Source organism: Eretmochelys imbricata, chromosome 1, assembly GCF_965152235.1.
Source record: "Eretmochelys imbricata isolate rEreImb1 chromosome 1, rEreImb1.hap1, whole genome shotgun sequence".
Taxonomy (NCBI): domain Eukaryota; kingdom Metazoa; phylum Chordata; order Testudines; family Cheloniidae; genus Eretmochelys; species Eretmochelys imbricata.
In genome coordinates this window covers 135018453-135031522 of record NC_135572.1, presented here as the reverse complement: position 1 = coordinate 135031522, position 13070 = coordinate 135018453, and the positions used below count along the sequence as shown (strand labels likewise).

General features: G+C 44.6%; 1 protein-coding gene across 2 annotated transcripts in view; it reads left to right on the top strand.

Annotated features, from left to right (window-relative positions):
* ARHGAP6 (Rho GTPase activating protein 6) overlaps window positions 1–13070 on the top strand; it is a 506068-nt gene that overhangs the window by 236814 nt on the left and 256184 nt on the right. Inside the window, exon 1 of one of the 2 annotated variants that reach the window (XM_077815524.1) lies at window positions 4319–4466. The exons of the other annotated variant lie outside the window; for it this stretch is intronic. Coding sequence (XP_077671650.1) covers window positions 4422–4466 — 45 coding nt within the window. The 5' untranslated portion in view covers window positions 4319–4421. Of the gene's footprint in view, window positions 1–4318; window positions 4467–13070 lie in introns of those variants that run through there. 2 annotated transcript variants of the gene reach the window in all.

Genomic DNA, 13070 nt, shown 5'->3' with positions numbered 1-13070 from the left:
ACCCCAGAGCTGCACTCCGAACCCCTCCTGCACCCCAGCCCTGTGCAGTAACCCACACCCCTCCCACACCGCAACTCCCTGCCCTGAGCCCCCTGCCACACCCGTCCTGGACCCCAACCCCCTGCCCTGAGCCCCCTCCTGCACTCTGCACCCCTCCTGCACCTCAACCCCCTGCCCTGAGCCCCCTCCTGCCCTCCCTACCCCTCCTGCACCTCAACCCCCTGCTCTGAACCCCCTCCCGCACTCCCCACCCCCTCCTGCCCCCCAACCCCCTACCCCAAGCCCCCTAACCTCCTGCCTTGAGCCCCCTGCCACACCCAACCCCCTGCCCTGAGCCCCCTTGTACACCCTGCACTCCTCCTGTGCCCCAAACCCTTGCCTTGAGCCCCCTTGTACACCCTGCACCCCTCCTGTGCCCCAAACCCTTGCCCTGAGCCCCTTCCTGCACACTGCACCCCCTCCTACACCCCACCCCCCTGCCCTAGCCCTACATTCATGGCCCTGCATGCAAGTTACCCACCCAGATGTGGTCCTTGGGCCAAAAAGTTTGCCCACCCCTGCCCTAGCCTGTAATGTGAAAATGTCTGATACAGTCAGTGATAGTTATGAGTAGTTTTTTATAATTAAGAGTGAAGAGCCTCAAGAAGTGCCTGAAGTATTTCTGTTTGCAGTCTTGTTGTAGCTGTGTTGGTCCCAGGATATTAGAGAGACAAGGTGGATGAAGTAATATCTTTTATTGGACCAGCTTCTGTTGATGAGAGAGACAAACTTGTGAGTTTACAAAGAGCTCTTCTTCAGGTCTGGGAGATGTACTCAGCTGTCACAGCTAAATACAAGGTGGAACAGATTGTTTAGGATAAGTAGTTAACACATTTCAAGGGACCATTCAAGGTGAAGAGGCCCATTAACACCTCTGCAGTCATGGGAAGGAAGCAGGGAGGGAGGAGCAGCTGTGAGGAATTGTTAATGGGTTACAGATTGTTGTAATAAGCCATAAATCCAGTGTCTCCATGCATCCGATGAAGTGAGCTGTAGCTCACGAAAGCTTATGCTCAAATAAATTGGTTAGTCTCTAAGGTGCCACAAGTACTCCTTTTCTTTTTGCGAATACAGACTAACATGGCTGTTACTCTGAAACCTGTCTCTATTCAGTCCATGATTTTTAGTATCTAGCAAAGTTATGAATTTAAGCTCCTAAACTCATCTTTTGAAGGTGGTGTGTACGTTTCCTTTGAGGATCAGGGCTGAGAAGTCAGATGTAGAGTGATCACTTTGTGAAAAGTGTTCCCCCACAGGTGACAGGGTGTTTTTGTCTTTTATCATTTTTCTGTCTGAGTTCATTAGAGAGCATAGTGATTGTCTGGTTTCACCCACATAGTGGCTATTGCGGTATTTAGTGCACTGGATGAGGTACACCACATGTTGGATAGGCATGTGTAGGACCCATGGATCTCAAAAGGTGTGTTGTGGGGGTTGTTGCCATTATAGCAGTGGAGATGTCTGCAGGTTTTGTATCTGTTGTTCTGGAAGGGTCTGGTGCTGCTTTGAGTTGGTGTGTCCTGGTCTGTGGGGAGCTTGTTTCTGATGAGGAGCTTGGACAGGTGAGGGTTGATGTAAGGCCCGAAGAGGAGGTTCAGGAAATATTTCTTTTAGGATAGGTTCTCCATTGAATATTGGGTTGCCACCTTTCTAATTGCTATTAGCTGAGGCCCTGCTTCCCCCAAGGCCCTGCCCCTTCTCCACCTCTTCCCTTGAGGCCCTACTCTTGCTCAGCCTCTTCTTCCTAAGGCCCCACCCCCATCATTGGCTCCTCTCCCTCCCTGCCACTTGCTGGATAGTTTCCCCCTCCTCTTCCAGCTGGGCTCCCTCTGCTCTGGGGCTGGGACAGGAGCTGTTGTAGCCAAGTAGGAGCAGGTAGGAGGCAGCCCCAGCTGAGCAGGGGCTGGCACAGGTTAATGATCCCATGCCTCCCCCTGCCCCACAGTAACGGACTCTTGGTGTCAAAAACATAGGAATCTGGCAACCCTAAATGGCACCTGGACACAGACTGACTGGGTAAAATTTGGATGGGTGGCAACCCTAATTGAGTATAGGTTTTAGTTGTTTGATACCCCATATGGTTTCCAGTGTGGGGGGGAGGGATAGCTCAGTGGTTGTAGCATTGGCCTGCTAAACCCAGGGTTGTGAGTTCAGTCCTTGAGGGGGATGTGGGGCAAAATCCATTTAGGGATGTGGGGCAAAAATTGGGGATTGGTCCTGCTTTGAGCAGGGGGTTGGACTAGATGACCTCCTAAGGTCCCTTCTAACCCTGATATTCTATGACAAGGAGGGGTGGGTGGTTTCTGTATTGAAGCAGGGTCTCTCAGGGTATTTGGGTGGCCCATTCCAGGATATGATCTACTTCTCTGGTAAAGTGATAGTGGTTTTGTGTGTGTTAAGGTATATATCCCAGACTTTCTCCTCAGAGCATATTCTGTGGTATCTGAGTGCCTGGCTGTAGATAACAGATTTCTTGGTGTGTTTAGGGTGGTTACTGGATCTGTGAAGGTATGTATGGTGATCCATAGGTTTCCTGTATATAGTTGCCTGTAGGGCTCCATTGTTGAAGCTGATTGTGGTGTCCAGAAAGTTGATGCTGGTGTGGGAGTGTTTTATAGGGAGTTTAATGGATGGGTGGTGGTGGTTGAAGTTGTGGTGGCAGTCTGAAGGAGTTTAAGTAGTCTGTCCAGAGGATGAAAATATACTCTATGTATCTCAGGTATTTCACTGGTTTCCATGGTGCATTTGTCCAGAAATTCTCCTGCAAGGTGGTCCATGAAGAGGTTGGCATATTGAGGAGCCATCCTAGTACCCATGGTTTGGACAAAGTGTGTGTTGTTGAATGTAAAATTGTTATGGGTGAGGATGAAATGGCTGAGTTTGGCAATGTGTTTGGGGTAGATATCTGATGGTTGTCCATTGTATTGCAAATATTTGAGGCAGGCAGCTAAGCTGTCATTGTGAGGATTGCTGTAGAGGGAGGTGACATGGCAAGAAAGTTTGTGGAGGAAGTAGGTTGTGTCCTGGAGCAAGCTGGCCTTGTGTGTCAAAATCTGCACAATGCTTTCAAAAGAGAAGCCTGGGAGCTTAAATTTGAAATTTTGCTGGATGCTAAAAATCATGGTCTGAAGAGACATTATGGCTTATTACAACAACTTGTAACCCGCTAACAATCTCTCAGTAGCTCCACCGCCATCCTTTCCTCCCTATGACTGCAAGACTGTTGACTGGCTATTTCACCTTGAATTGTCTATTGAAATATGTGAATTACTTATGTTAAACAATCCTTTCCCTCTTGTATTGAGCAATGGCACTGGGTATCTACCTTTCCCAGACCTGAAGAAGAGCTCTTTGTAAGCTTTCAGAGGGGTAGCACTGTTAGTCTGCATCAGCAAAAACGACGAGGAGTCCTTGTGGCACCTTAAAGACCTTTATTGCTCTCAGCGATAAAACTACCACCGCTGGTTTGGGGTGGGTTTTTTAAATTGAGAGCTCTCTCTCAGCGATAAAGTGTGACTACACTGTAATGTGGGCAGTGTAGACATACATTTGTTAGGGTATTTAGGCATAAGCTTTCGTGGGCTATAACCCACTTCATCAGATGCAACCTGATGAGGGTTATAGCCCACAAAACCTTATGCCCAAATAAATTTGTTAGTCTCTAAAGTGCCACAAAGACGACACCTTGTTTTTACTGGGACAGATTAACACAGCTACCACTCTGAAAATTGTGGGTGAGTTGCTCTTAAAACTAATACTCCCAGAGTTTGAGAGTAGGCCCCCAGTTGGGATTTCCAGAGTCCTGATTTCTAGCAGAAAGTCTGATTGTCACTCCCCTTTAAACACTGCTCGCTGGATGGAGTTTAGGGCAGATGTGGCCTCATGCAAATGTAAGTTGAACTGAGAGCAGATGCGTTTGGTGTCTGGCTGGGGACTGTCTGAGTTGGGTCTCACCTGCCTGGTTTCCCCCCCTTCTAGCGTGCCTTTTCTTGGAGCTGCTGAATCCTGCATCGCCAAACCCTTTCTCTTGCCCCCCTTCTCAGGTGTAGGCGGGCGCAGCCCCGCCCGCTCCCGCCGAGTACCAGGGCCAGGCCCGGCGGCCGGCTCCGAGCGGGCGAGCCGCTTTCTGGCCGAGCCCGGCTCGCGCGGAGCGCGGAAGGAGTCAACCCCCGCCCCGCTTGATGCCAGCGCCGCCGGGGCGGGGCGGGGGCGGGGGCGGGGCGAGAAGTTGCGGGCGACTCTGGGCGTAGGATGGTGCCAGAGGCTGCGGGGTTGGAGCCCGCGGGCGCTGCTGCTGCCGCTGCCGCCGGGGCGCTGTGAAGGGGCGGCGAGGGCCACAGCCGCGCTCCCCTGCCGCCGCCCGGGGGTGACTGTCCCCGGCCATGGGAGACTCGGTGTTCAGCGAGAAGCCGGCGCTTTGCTACGCGGTGAGTGCGTGCCCGGGGCTGCAGCCGGGCGGGGGCACGGGGGCTGGCACGGCCTGTTCCGGGGATGCGCGGAGGGGCTCCCGCAGTTAGGGCGCCGGCCCCCCTCTGGCAGGGACGTGGCCCGCTTCGCGCCGGGCGCTGCCTGGGCTGCAGAGCCCCAGGCTGGGCGCGCCTGGGTGGGGGACCTGCCCCTCACGCCGGCGCAGCTGCGGGCGGGGGAAGAGGAAGGCACCGACTCCCCCGCCGGTGACAGCGGTCACGGAGCAGCCAGGCACCCTGCTCGGTCCCGGCCCCGCGGAGCCGGCCCGCCAGTGCCCCCCCGTGGGGCTCTCTCTGCAGGGGCCCCCCGTGGCCCAGGCAGCGCCGCGAACTTGCCCGCGCGGCTGCAGGCGGGCAGGGACGGGGCTGCGGCGGCTGGGCTGCAAGAGCAGCGTCTGGAGCGGGAGTGGGGATGAGGCTCCTCGGCTGAGTGCCCAGTGGCTACGCGTGGGGGACCGGTCCCTTTTCCTCCTCAGTCCGCTGGCTCCCTGGGGGCAGGCAGGCTGGAAGAACAGGAACAAAACTCTCCAGTTTCTAATGATCTGCCAGGGCTCAGGAAGTGGGGCCAGTGTTTGCTTGGACAGTGGGTAGTCGGAGAGTGTGTGTGTGTGTTTTTTTTTAAGGCATTTCTTTTCATATGAATGCACTTAAAAAGGGGGTTGTGGTGGTTGCATCTGGGTGTGGGGTTCCATGGGATCCCTCAAGGCTTCCTCTTTCTTTCCTCCCCGGTGAGAGGCCGGCACTGTGTGCGTGTGTAACAGGACTGGAGTTTGTCAGCTCTCCTGTCTGCCAAGAATAAAGTGCAGGGGAAGGAGGATGCATCTCCTTAGAATTATTTCAGAGTAGCAGCCGTGTTAGTCTGTATTCGCAAAAAGAAGAGGAGTACGTGTGGCACCTTAGAGACTAACCAATTTATTTGAGCATGAGCTTTCAAATAAATTGGTTAGTCTCTAAGGTGCCACAAGTACTCCTTTTCTTTCTTAGAACTATTGTGGCTCATAGAAAGGAAACCAGCAGAAAGCATTACTTACTAAGGGATTTGGTTCTGAGAATTATGTAAATATGCTGTACCATAACATGCACTCAGATAGCATGATGATGGGATACAGTATAAGAACTTAAATAGGTTAAGTTTCAGAGTAGCAGCCATGTTAGTCTGTATTTCACAAAAAGAAAAGGAGGACTTATGGAACCTTAGACTAACCAATTTATTTGAGCATAAGCTTTCGTGAGCTACATGCATTCGATGAAGTGAGCTGTAGCTCATGAAAGCTCATGCTCAAATAAATTGGTTAGTCTCTAAGGTGGCACAAGTCCTCCTTTTGTAAATAGGTTAAAATACTGGAGATTTTTCTTTGTAGGAGGGATAACGCTGCCTTTTTTGAAGAGAGGGTGAGATGTGGTTATTTTTAAAATTAACACAAGGAAATTTTTAAAAGATAGCTGTGTTAGTACAATCTGTTAGTATAATACAAGCCATAACCAGTTAATTTCTTTTTGTAAGGCAACTTTTAGAACTGGGCTGTTCTTATATAATGTACTTTAAAGAAGTGATGCGACTCTTCATCACAGTTACACTGGCATTTTGTCCTTTTTTCCTAACAAGTTGAATGGAAGAATGAATTGCCAGTACTTGAAGTCATTTTCAGTTACTGATTAGTTTGCTGCTTCTCCGGCATTTTATGGGATAAGACCATATTGTATCATTTACTTCACAAGAGCTGAGCTCTTGAGAAACCACTTCCTTTTTTACTAGCCTTATTAGGAGCATTTTCTCTGTTTGGGTGAAAAAAGCTACTGTCTCCACTGTTTATTGCCTGAAGCCATATGTAAAAGTTAGAATTAAGAACCTGCTCACATTTACACTGGTGTAAATCAGGAATAATTCTGTTGCAGTCAGTAGTGTCACATAGATGTAAATCATGTATGAGTGACAGCAGCATTGGGCCTGTAACTTTTTTCAGTGTTGGAATTCAGCTGCTAGGAAAACTAAGGACACCCTCTTCCATGTAGTCTGATGTCCAATCGTGAGACAGAATGTGGCAACTTGAACTACTAGGGCTCAATCCCCACGTTATTTCAGCGGTTGTCATTATACAACTTTTATGTTGCACAGTTGTTTAAGTGAACATTCAGGAGTGAAGTAGTGTTTTATACGGAGTGTGGGGTTCTGAAAATATTTTCATACCTACTCAACCACAGTATTGCTCCGCCACAGATAGTACTTAGTAGACTCAGCTAATGAAGAAGATTCTAAAAACTGGTTGCTTCTATAGGGATACTTTAAATCTATCCTGGCTCTCTGTAGTGGTAATAAATCTGCTGAACTATTCGTTAGTGTCAGTAAATGAGCAGTCCCTTTGAAAATCTGATATTCCACTCTTATTTTTTTGCTTTTCCATCTTTGGTTGAGGTAACTGTATATACAGTACCTGTTTACCATGATACATACAGAATCCTATTGGTTTGGTAGGACAATAGCCCCACTAATATTGAGAAGTTTCTCAAACCGACACAATTTATAGAGACTAGGTGGGTGAGCTAATATTTTGTATTGGGCCAACTTCTGTATAAAATAAGAGATTAACTCAGCCCACCTTGTCTCTCTAATATCCTGGAACTAACACAGCTACAACAACACTGTATGCATAAAATTTGTCACATACTAGAACTTCTGTGGCTTCCTGTGATCATGTTTGTAAGCCCACCATGAAGCTACCAGCTACAACCATGTTGTTGTTTCTCTTGGTTTGCCACTAGTTCATTTTTATGTCAGCAGGCTGCTGCTATGAAGTTCAGGTCTGCCGTCCTGCAAAGAATCAGGCTCCAGGATCAGCTACATCAGAAAAGTGGCAAGAACGACAACTGTTGTAATTGTGGTGTTTTGTTTGAATTATTCTGCATCATGGTAGAGGAGAAAATAACTTTATTTTTATAATTACATCAATAAATCTAATTTCCCTTTAAAAGACCTAATTGAGCTGTATTGGCCTAATTGAGCTATATTGTCTATATGAAAAATGCAAAGGCGGGATAACCGTTTGATAGCAAGATTTACATCCTGATCCAGCAAAGCACATATGCATGTGCTTAACTTTAAGCCTGTGAATAGTAGTTGACTTCGGGAGTTTAACATTTAAGCACAAGCTTAAGTATTTTGTTGGATTGAGGCCTTAGACACTACTACTTGAATGTCACTTATTGATATTCCTTTTAATTTTAAATAGTTGTGTGGACTAAATAAAAAAAGTTCTTGGACTGTTTTAATGATGATCCGAAATAAAAATTGTGCTCTTACAGTATTTAGCCACAAATATTTGTATTTGGACTATATAACAATATTTCTGTTTTTTATTAGGACTGTTTACTTATGTGCCATTCTTTAAAAAATAAAAGGGAATGAAATAACACATAGAATATCATTGTAACTCACAAAGTTCATGATATATTTCTAAGCATGTGCTAGGTATAAAAAGTGCTAAGTGCTGTTGTCCATAAAGAATCAGGTGTAACTACTGTATTTAGTTGAAACTAAAATTATAATGTGGAAAGTGGGATTGCCTTCTCGGATCACATGACTGTCATAGGGTTTGATCCTTCTCCTTTTGACATTGGTGGGAATTTTGCTATTGATTTCAGTGGAGCAAGATTGCCAACTATTTTCTTATTTCACAGCTATGCTTTGGTGGAGCCTTATCACTGAAAAAACACTTCAACTGGTGAACAGTTTATTCCTGTCAACTAGTTGGAACATCTTTCCATTTTGAAATCTATTTTTTAAAAGTCAGCTAATGGGAAATTTTGGTGATTCAATTAAAATGGTTTTTCTTCACAATTGTTCTTTCAGCCTGTTTTCTTGTTTTAACTTAATTCCATTACTACCTCTTAACTATATGATTTGGACCACCCCAAATAATTCCTCTCTCTAGTTGGTGTTTACATCATTGCAGTATTGTAAATACTTGAAGATGCTTATTTCGCCTTGCCAGTTGCTATCTAGCCAAGTAGGATGCTTTAATCTTTCCTCCCAAGCCAATCCCATTAGCCTGTTAATTATCTTCCTTATTCTCTGCGGAATCCTTTTATTTAGTCATTTCTTTCTGGTATTGAGGGGGTCTAGAGCTGAATACAGTGTTCCAGGTGCTGTTTCACAAGAGCTGAATAAAGGGGGATTGTCACCTCCCTGATCTGGGATGGGAAGCCTCTGCCTATTCATTCTTAAATTTATATTCACTTTCGAAATCTTTAATAGCAATTTAAAAAAATGCTACAGCTTCATGTTTTTTATCTTAAATACTTATTAAGCAGTATTATAATATTTACATTATTTTTAAATGGTCATTGCTAACTTGAAATCGAGTCAATTAAAGATTTAAAAGTAGTTTTAGGCACTACACCTGATTTTAAGTTCCTGTGGTGATGTGGTGGGCATAAATCCCTCCAATGGGTCAGGGTCTAGCCTGAAGATAGTGACTTAAATCAGCCCTGCCCTGAGACATATGCCAGAAGTGGCCAGCCTGGAGAGAGAGGCTGGAGTTATCAGGAGGGACAAGAGATAAAAGGGGAAGGCAGGCCTTGGAGGTGGCTGCCCTGATCAGCAAAACTCTCACTGTTCAACTAGCTAGGAGGGAGAGAGCGAGCGAGCATACTCTCTCAACCTGAGGAAAAGAGAAGGTCTAGTTATTTCATTGCATTTTTTTGAGGAAAAGAAGGTGGTTCCCCCAGCAATAGTCAGGGACATGTTGTCCTTTCTGGCTCAGTCTTTGGTTAATTGACACTCAACTGCTGTGGCACCTTCGCAGACTCTCTGACTTTTGTGCTTTTTAAATATTTCTCTCTCCTGTTGCTGTGCACAGGGGAGAATGACTATGCACATAGTGCTTTCCAAAAAAAGTGTGATATTTAAGTTAGAAGTGTCCTTTAAAACTAAGAGCTAGGACAGTAAAAATCCATGGTTGAGGAAAATCGAAGTACTTAATTTTTTTGCAGAATCCTAGACTTATTTTTTAAACAGAGTTGCTTGTACTTCTGGTTTGAAGGTATGGTATCTGATGTCGTGTGTCTGAAGCCCTTCTCAGATTGAAACAATAGAACTGTGTGCTACAAACATGGTAGACTTTGTCTTGACTGTCGCTATGAAATGATAAAAGACTTTTATGGTAGGTCTCAAGTGTAATTTATTTTAGTGGAATAACCTTTTTTTTTAAAAAAAATAATAGTTTTTTCAATTACTCAAATAATCAAAGGCCTATTCAACTGTTTTCATGTTGCTGTTTCAAATTAATAGAATTTCAGGATACAAGGAATATTTTCAGCTACATTGCATGAGCAAATTAGCTAGCCCAATTAGCAACAGTTTTTCTGGGCCTGAGTTTCTAGTTTTTACAGATTAAAAAATCTTATTGTCTGCAGAAGTGTGGGTTGTTTTTTCTGGAGAAAAATGATAGATCATGATTTGATATTATTGAGCCCAATCTTACATTCTTTACTTGGGGGCAGAATTCCCATTGACAGCAGCGATTCACAAAATAAAATCATAAGAATTTGGGAAGTGGCTTTTCTGCTAAACTTTATGGGGTGTGTTTTTTTTTTTTAAAGTGAGGAAATGAGCACTTTGTCCCACTCAGCAATGAACCCTATGTCAAGCTTAGAATGATATTTATGGACACTGGAGTCTATTCATGTTTCATCAACCATGGAAAGTTTCAGTGACTCTAACCATTGAGAACCCAGGTTGAAAGAAGAAGGTCTCCTCTATTGTAAAGACATAAGATTTTATTCTACTATGTCACAAGCTCTTAGAAAGTTGCAGAGTGAAAGTACAATTCAGTTCAAATTAATTAGTTAGCATTTTCACCGCATGGTACAAAATATTAAGTAGTCTTGGCTCTGCACATGCCTATGTATATGAATTTTGTACCTCTTGGTGGTATAGATATTATGAGAGACAACTCACTGATTTTTCTTGCCCTTATATTGGATAATTTATCATTGCAGTGGGATTTATAATCTTTGTGATTGAAGAATTGTCCTTACTGAGGTACTGCTTAATAAATCTATTTCTGAGCTGAGCTTGAGGTTATTAATTCAAATAGGCACAGGAGTTCTTAACTTTAATGCAACCATCTAGGACTCTAGTAAAATGCTGAAGCCCCAAGTCAATTCACTTGTGTATTAGTACAGTAGAACCTGAGTTACAAACTGTTCAGGAATGGATGTTGTTCATAACTGTACAAAAACGTTATGGTTCTTTCAAAAGTTTACAACTAAACATTGACTTAATACAGCTTTGGAACTTTACTATGCCTAAGAAAAATGCTGCTTTTAACCACCTTAATTTAAATGAAACGAGCACAGAAAGTGTTCCTTCCCTTGTTAAATCTTTAACCTTTGTTTATTTTCTTAGTAGTTTATGCTTAAACACGGTGCTGTACTGTATGATCCCACACCAGTCTGGGGTGAGTGACTGGTTTCTTGGGACTGGGAGCAGCCTGGTGTGGTGTGGTGTTGTGTTTGGTTTGAATGATCTTTTATCATGAGGCCCAGTTTGTCTGGGTGATAGGATGGACTGGAAAGTCTAGGGTGATTGTTTGTGCCTCCGTGGTGGGACTGGTACAGTGATCTGTGAGTTAGTGAAATCTGATTATGGAACACACCACCTGTTTGGGATATCTGCCCTGTTTTCTGGCAGTCTGCCCTGAGGTGGGCACTTACAGTAGGGTGACCAGGTGTCCTATTTTTGTAGGGACAGTCCTGATATCCAGGGCTTTTTCTTATACAGGTGCTTATTACACCCCCATTCTCTGTCCTGATTTTTCACACTTGCTTTCTGGTCACCCTAGCTCAGTCATGGGCCACTCCAGACAGTGTGATAAGGAAACTCAGTATAGTTCATCTCTAATAGGAGATTTGGCCAACCTGCATTAACACAGCTGCTCTGTGAATGAACTTTATAGCACAGTATTGTGGAAGTCTGTGCAAGTAGCAGATTCTCACGCAGTTGGTCAGTAGCAACTACTAAGTAGGCTTAGTCCTGGAAGGAAAGTTTGCCTTGTAGATAATGCACAGGCTTGGTAGCTGAGAAATCTGGGTTCTAGTCCAGGCTCTGCCTCACATTCCGCATATAATTCTGGACAAGTCACTTCACCTTTCTGTGCCTCAGTTTTCCTGTGAACATACTTCCATGTCTCAGGGAATTGTTTTTGTGGATTAACTCATTAATGCTTTGGAGGTGCTCAGATACTAAGGTTGTGTAACAGAAATAAAAATAATAGAATCTGTGGGGTTGGTGTTTTTTATCTAATGATTTGATGGTCCTGTGTTTCAGGTTTTTTCCCGCTGGAACTCAACAACTTTCTAAATCCGCATCTGGGTCAGCGTGAGCTGCGACTTTTGTTTAGTTTTTACATTTCTTTCAGCCTGGAGAATGAAGTTATTCACTCTTATGACTATCAGTGCCACAGAAGTATTTAGATAGTCAGTGCAATTTTTCTTTTAGTTGCTGGTTATTTTCAGTTTCTGATCCCTGGTCTACGCTACGCTTTAATGTTGGTATAATTAGGTCTCTTAGGAGTGTGGAAACTCCACACACCTGAGCAACAGATATACTGACCTAATCCCCCATGTAGACATGGCTACCGCCTCTCGGGGAGGTAGAGAACCTACGCTTACGGCAATGGGAGAAGCTCTCCTGTTGTCGGCGTAGGTAGCATCTTCACTAATCACTGCAGTGCAGCTATGCTGTTGCAGCTTTGTAAGGCTACATCTGCACTGTGCACCTTACAACAGCATGGCTGTGGCACTGCAGCTGCGCCATTGTAAGGTGTGCTGTGTGTAGCCACGCTTTATTGCGAGGAGAGAGCTCTCCTGGTGACAAAATAAAACCACCTCCCATGAGGGGCAGTAGCTTCTTCCCCGGTAGCATTGGCTCCCACCGACAAGACACTGTCCACACCGGTGTTTTTCGCCACTAAAACTTTTGTCGTTCAGGGGTGTTTTTTTTTCCCCCCACACCCCTGAGCGACAAAAGTTTTAGTGATGAAAGTGCCGGTGTAGACACAACCTAAATGTAGACAAGCCCCTAGTCTCATGCTTTATTAACACAATACTGCAATGCATAGACTGCAGGGGAATATTTTTATAAATTCCAACAGAAACATATGTAAAGTCAGGATGTATTTCTTTTGTTGCAGCTTTTGAAAAATCTTAATTTTGACACAAAATCTTAATTTTGACTCAAAATTGACCTGATACTATCCCCTTAAGAAACAAACCAATTCTATTTGATATGCTTAGCTAAGTCTCTTGAAGACTTTAATTTCATAGTTTGTTTCTTCAGTTTTGACTACCAATATACACCTCTGGTTGTTCATTGCTTAGTGTCCTCTGTGGAAATACAGTTCTCTTCTTGTGTTTGAATGCAATACCTGTTTCCATAGTGATGGCCCAGCTGAACTTTTAATGGGTCGATGAGGTACATTTAGAGTTCATGTTTCGTCATGTTCATCATTTTCTAAAGGTATTTAAGGATACAAGAATGGAAATAAAAGTGCTTCATCTATCCAG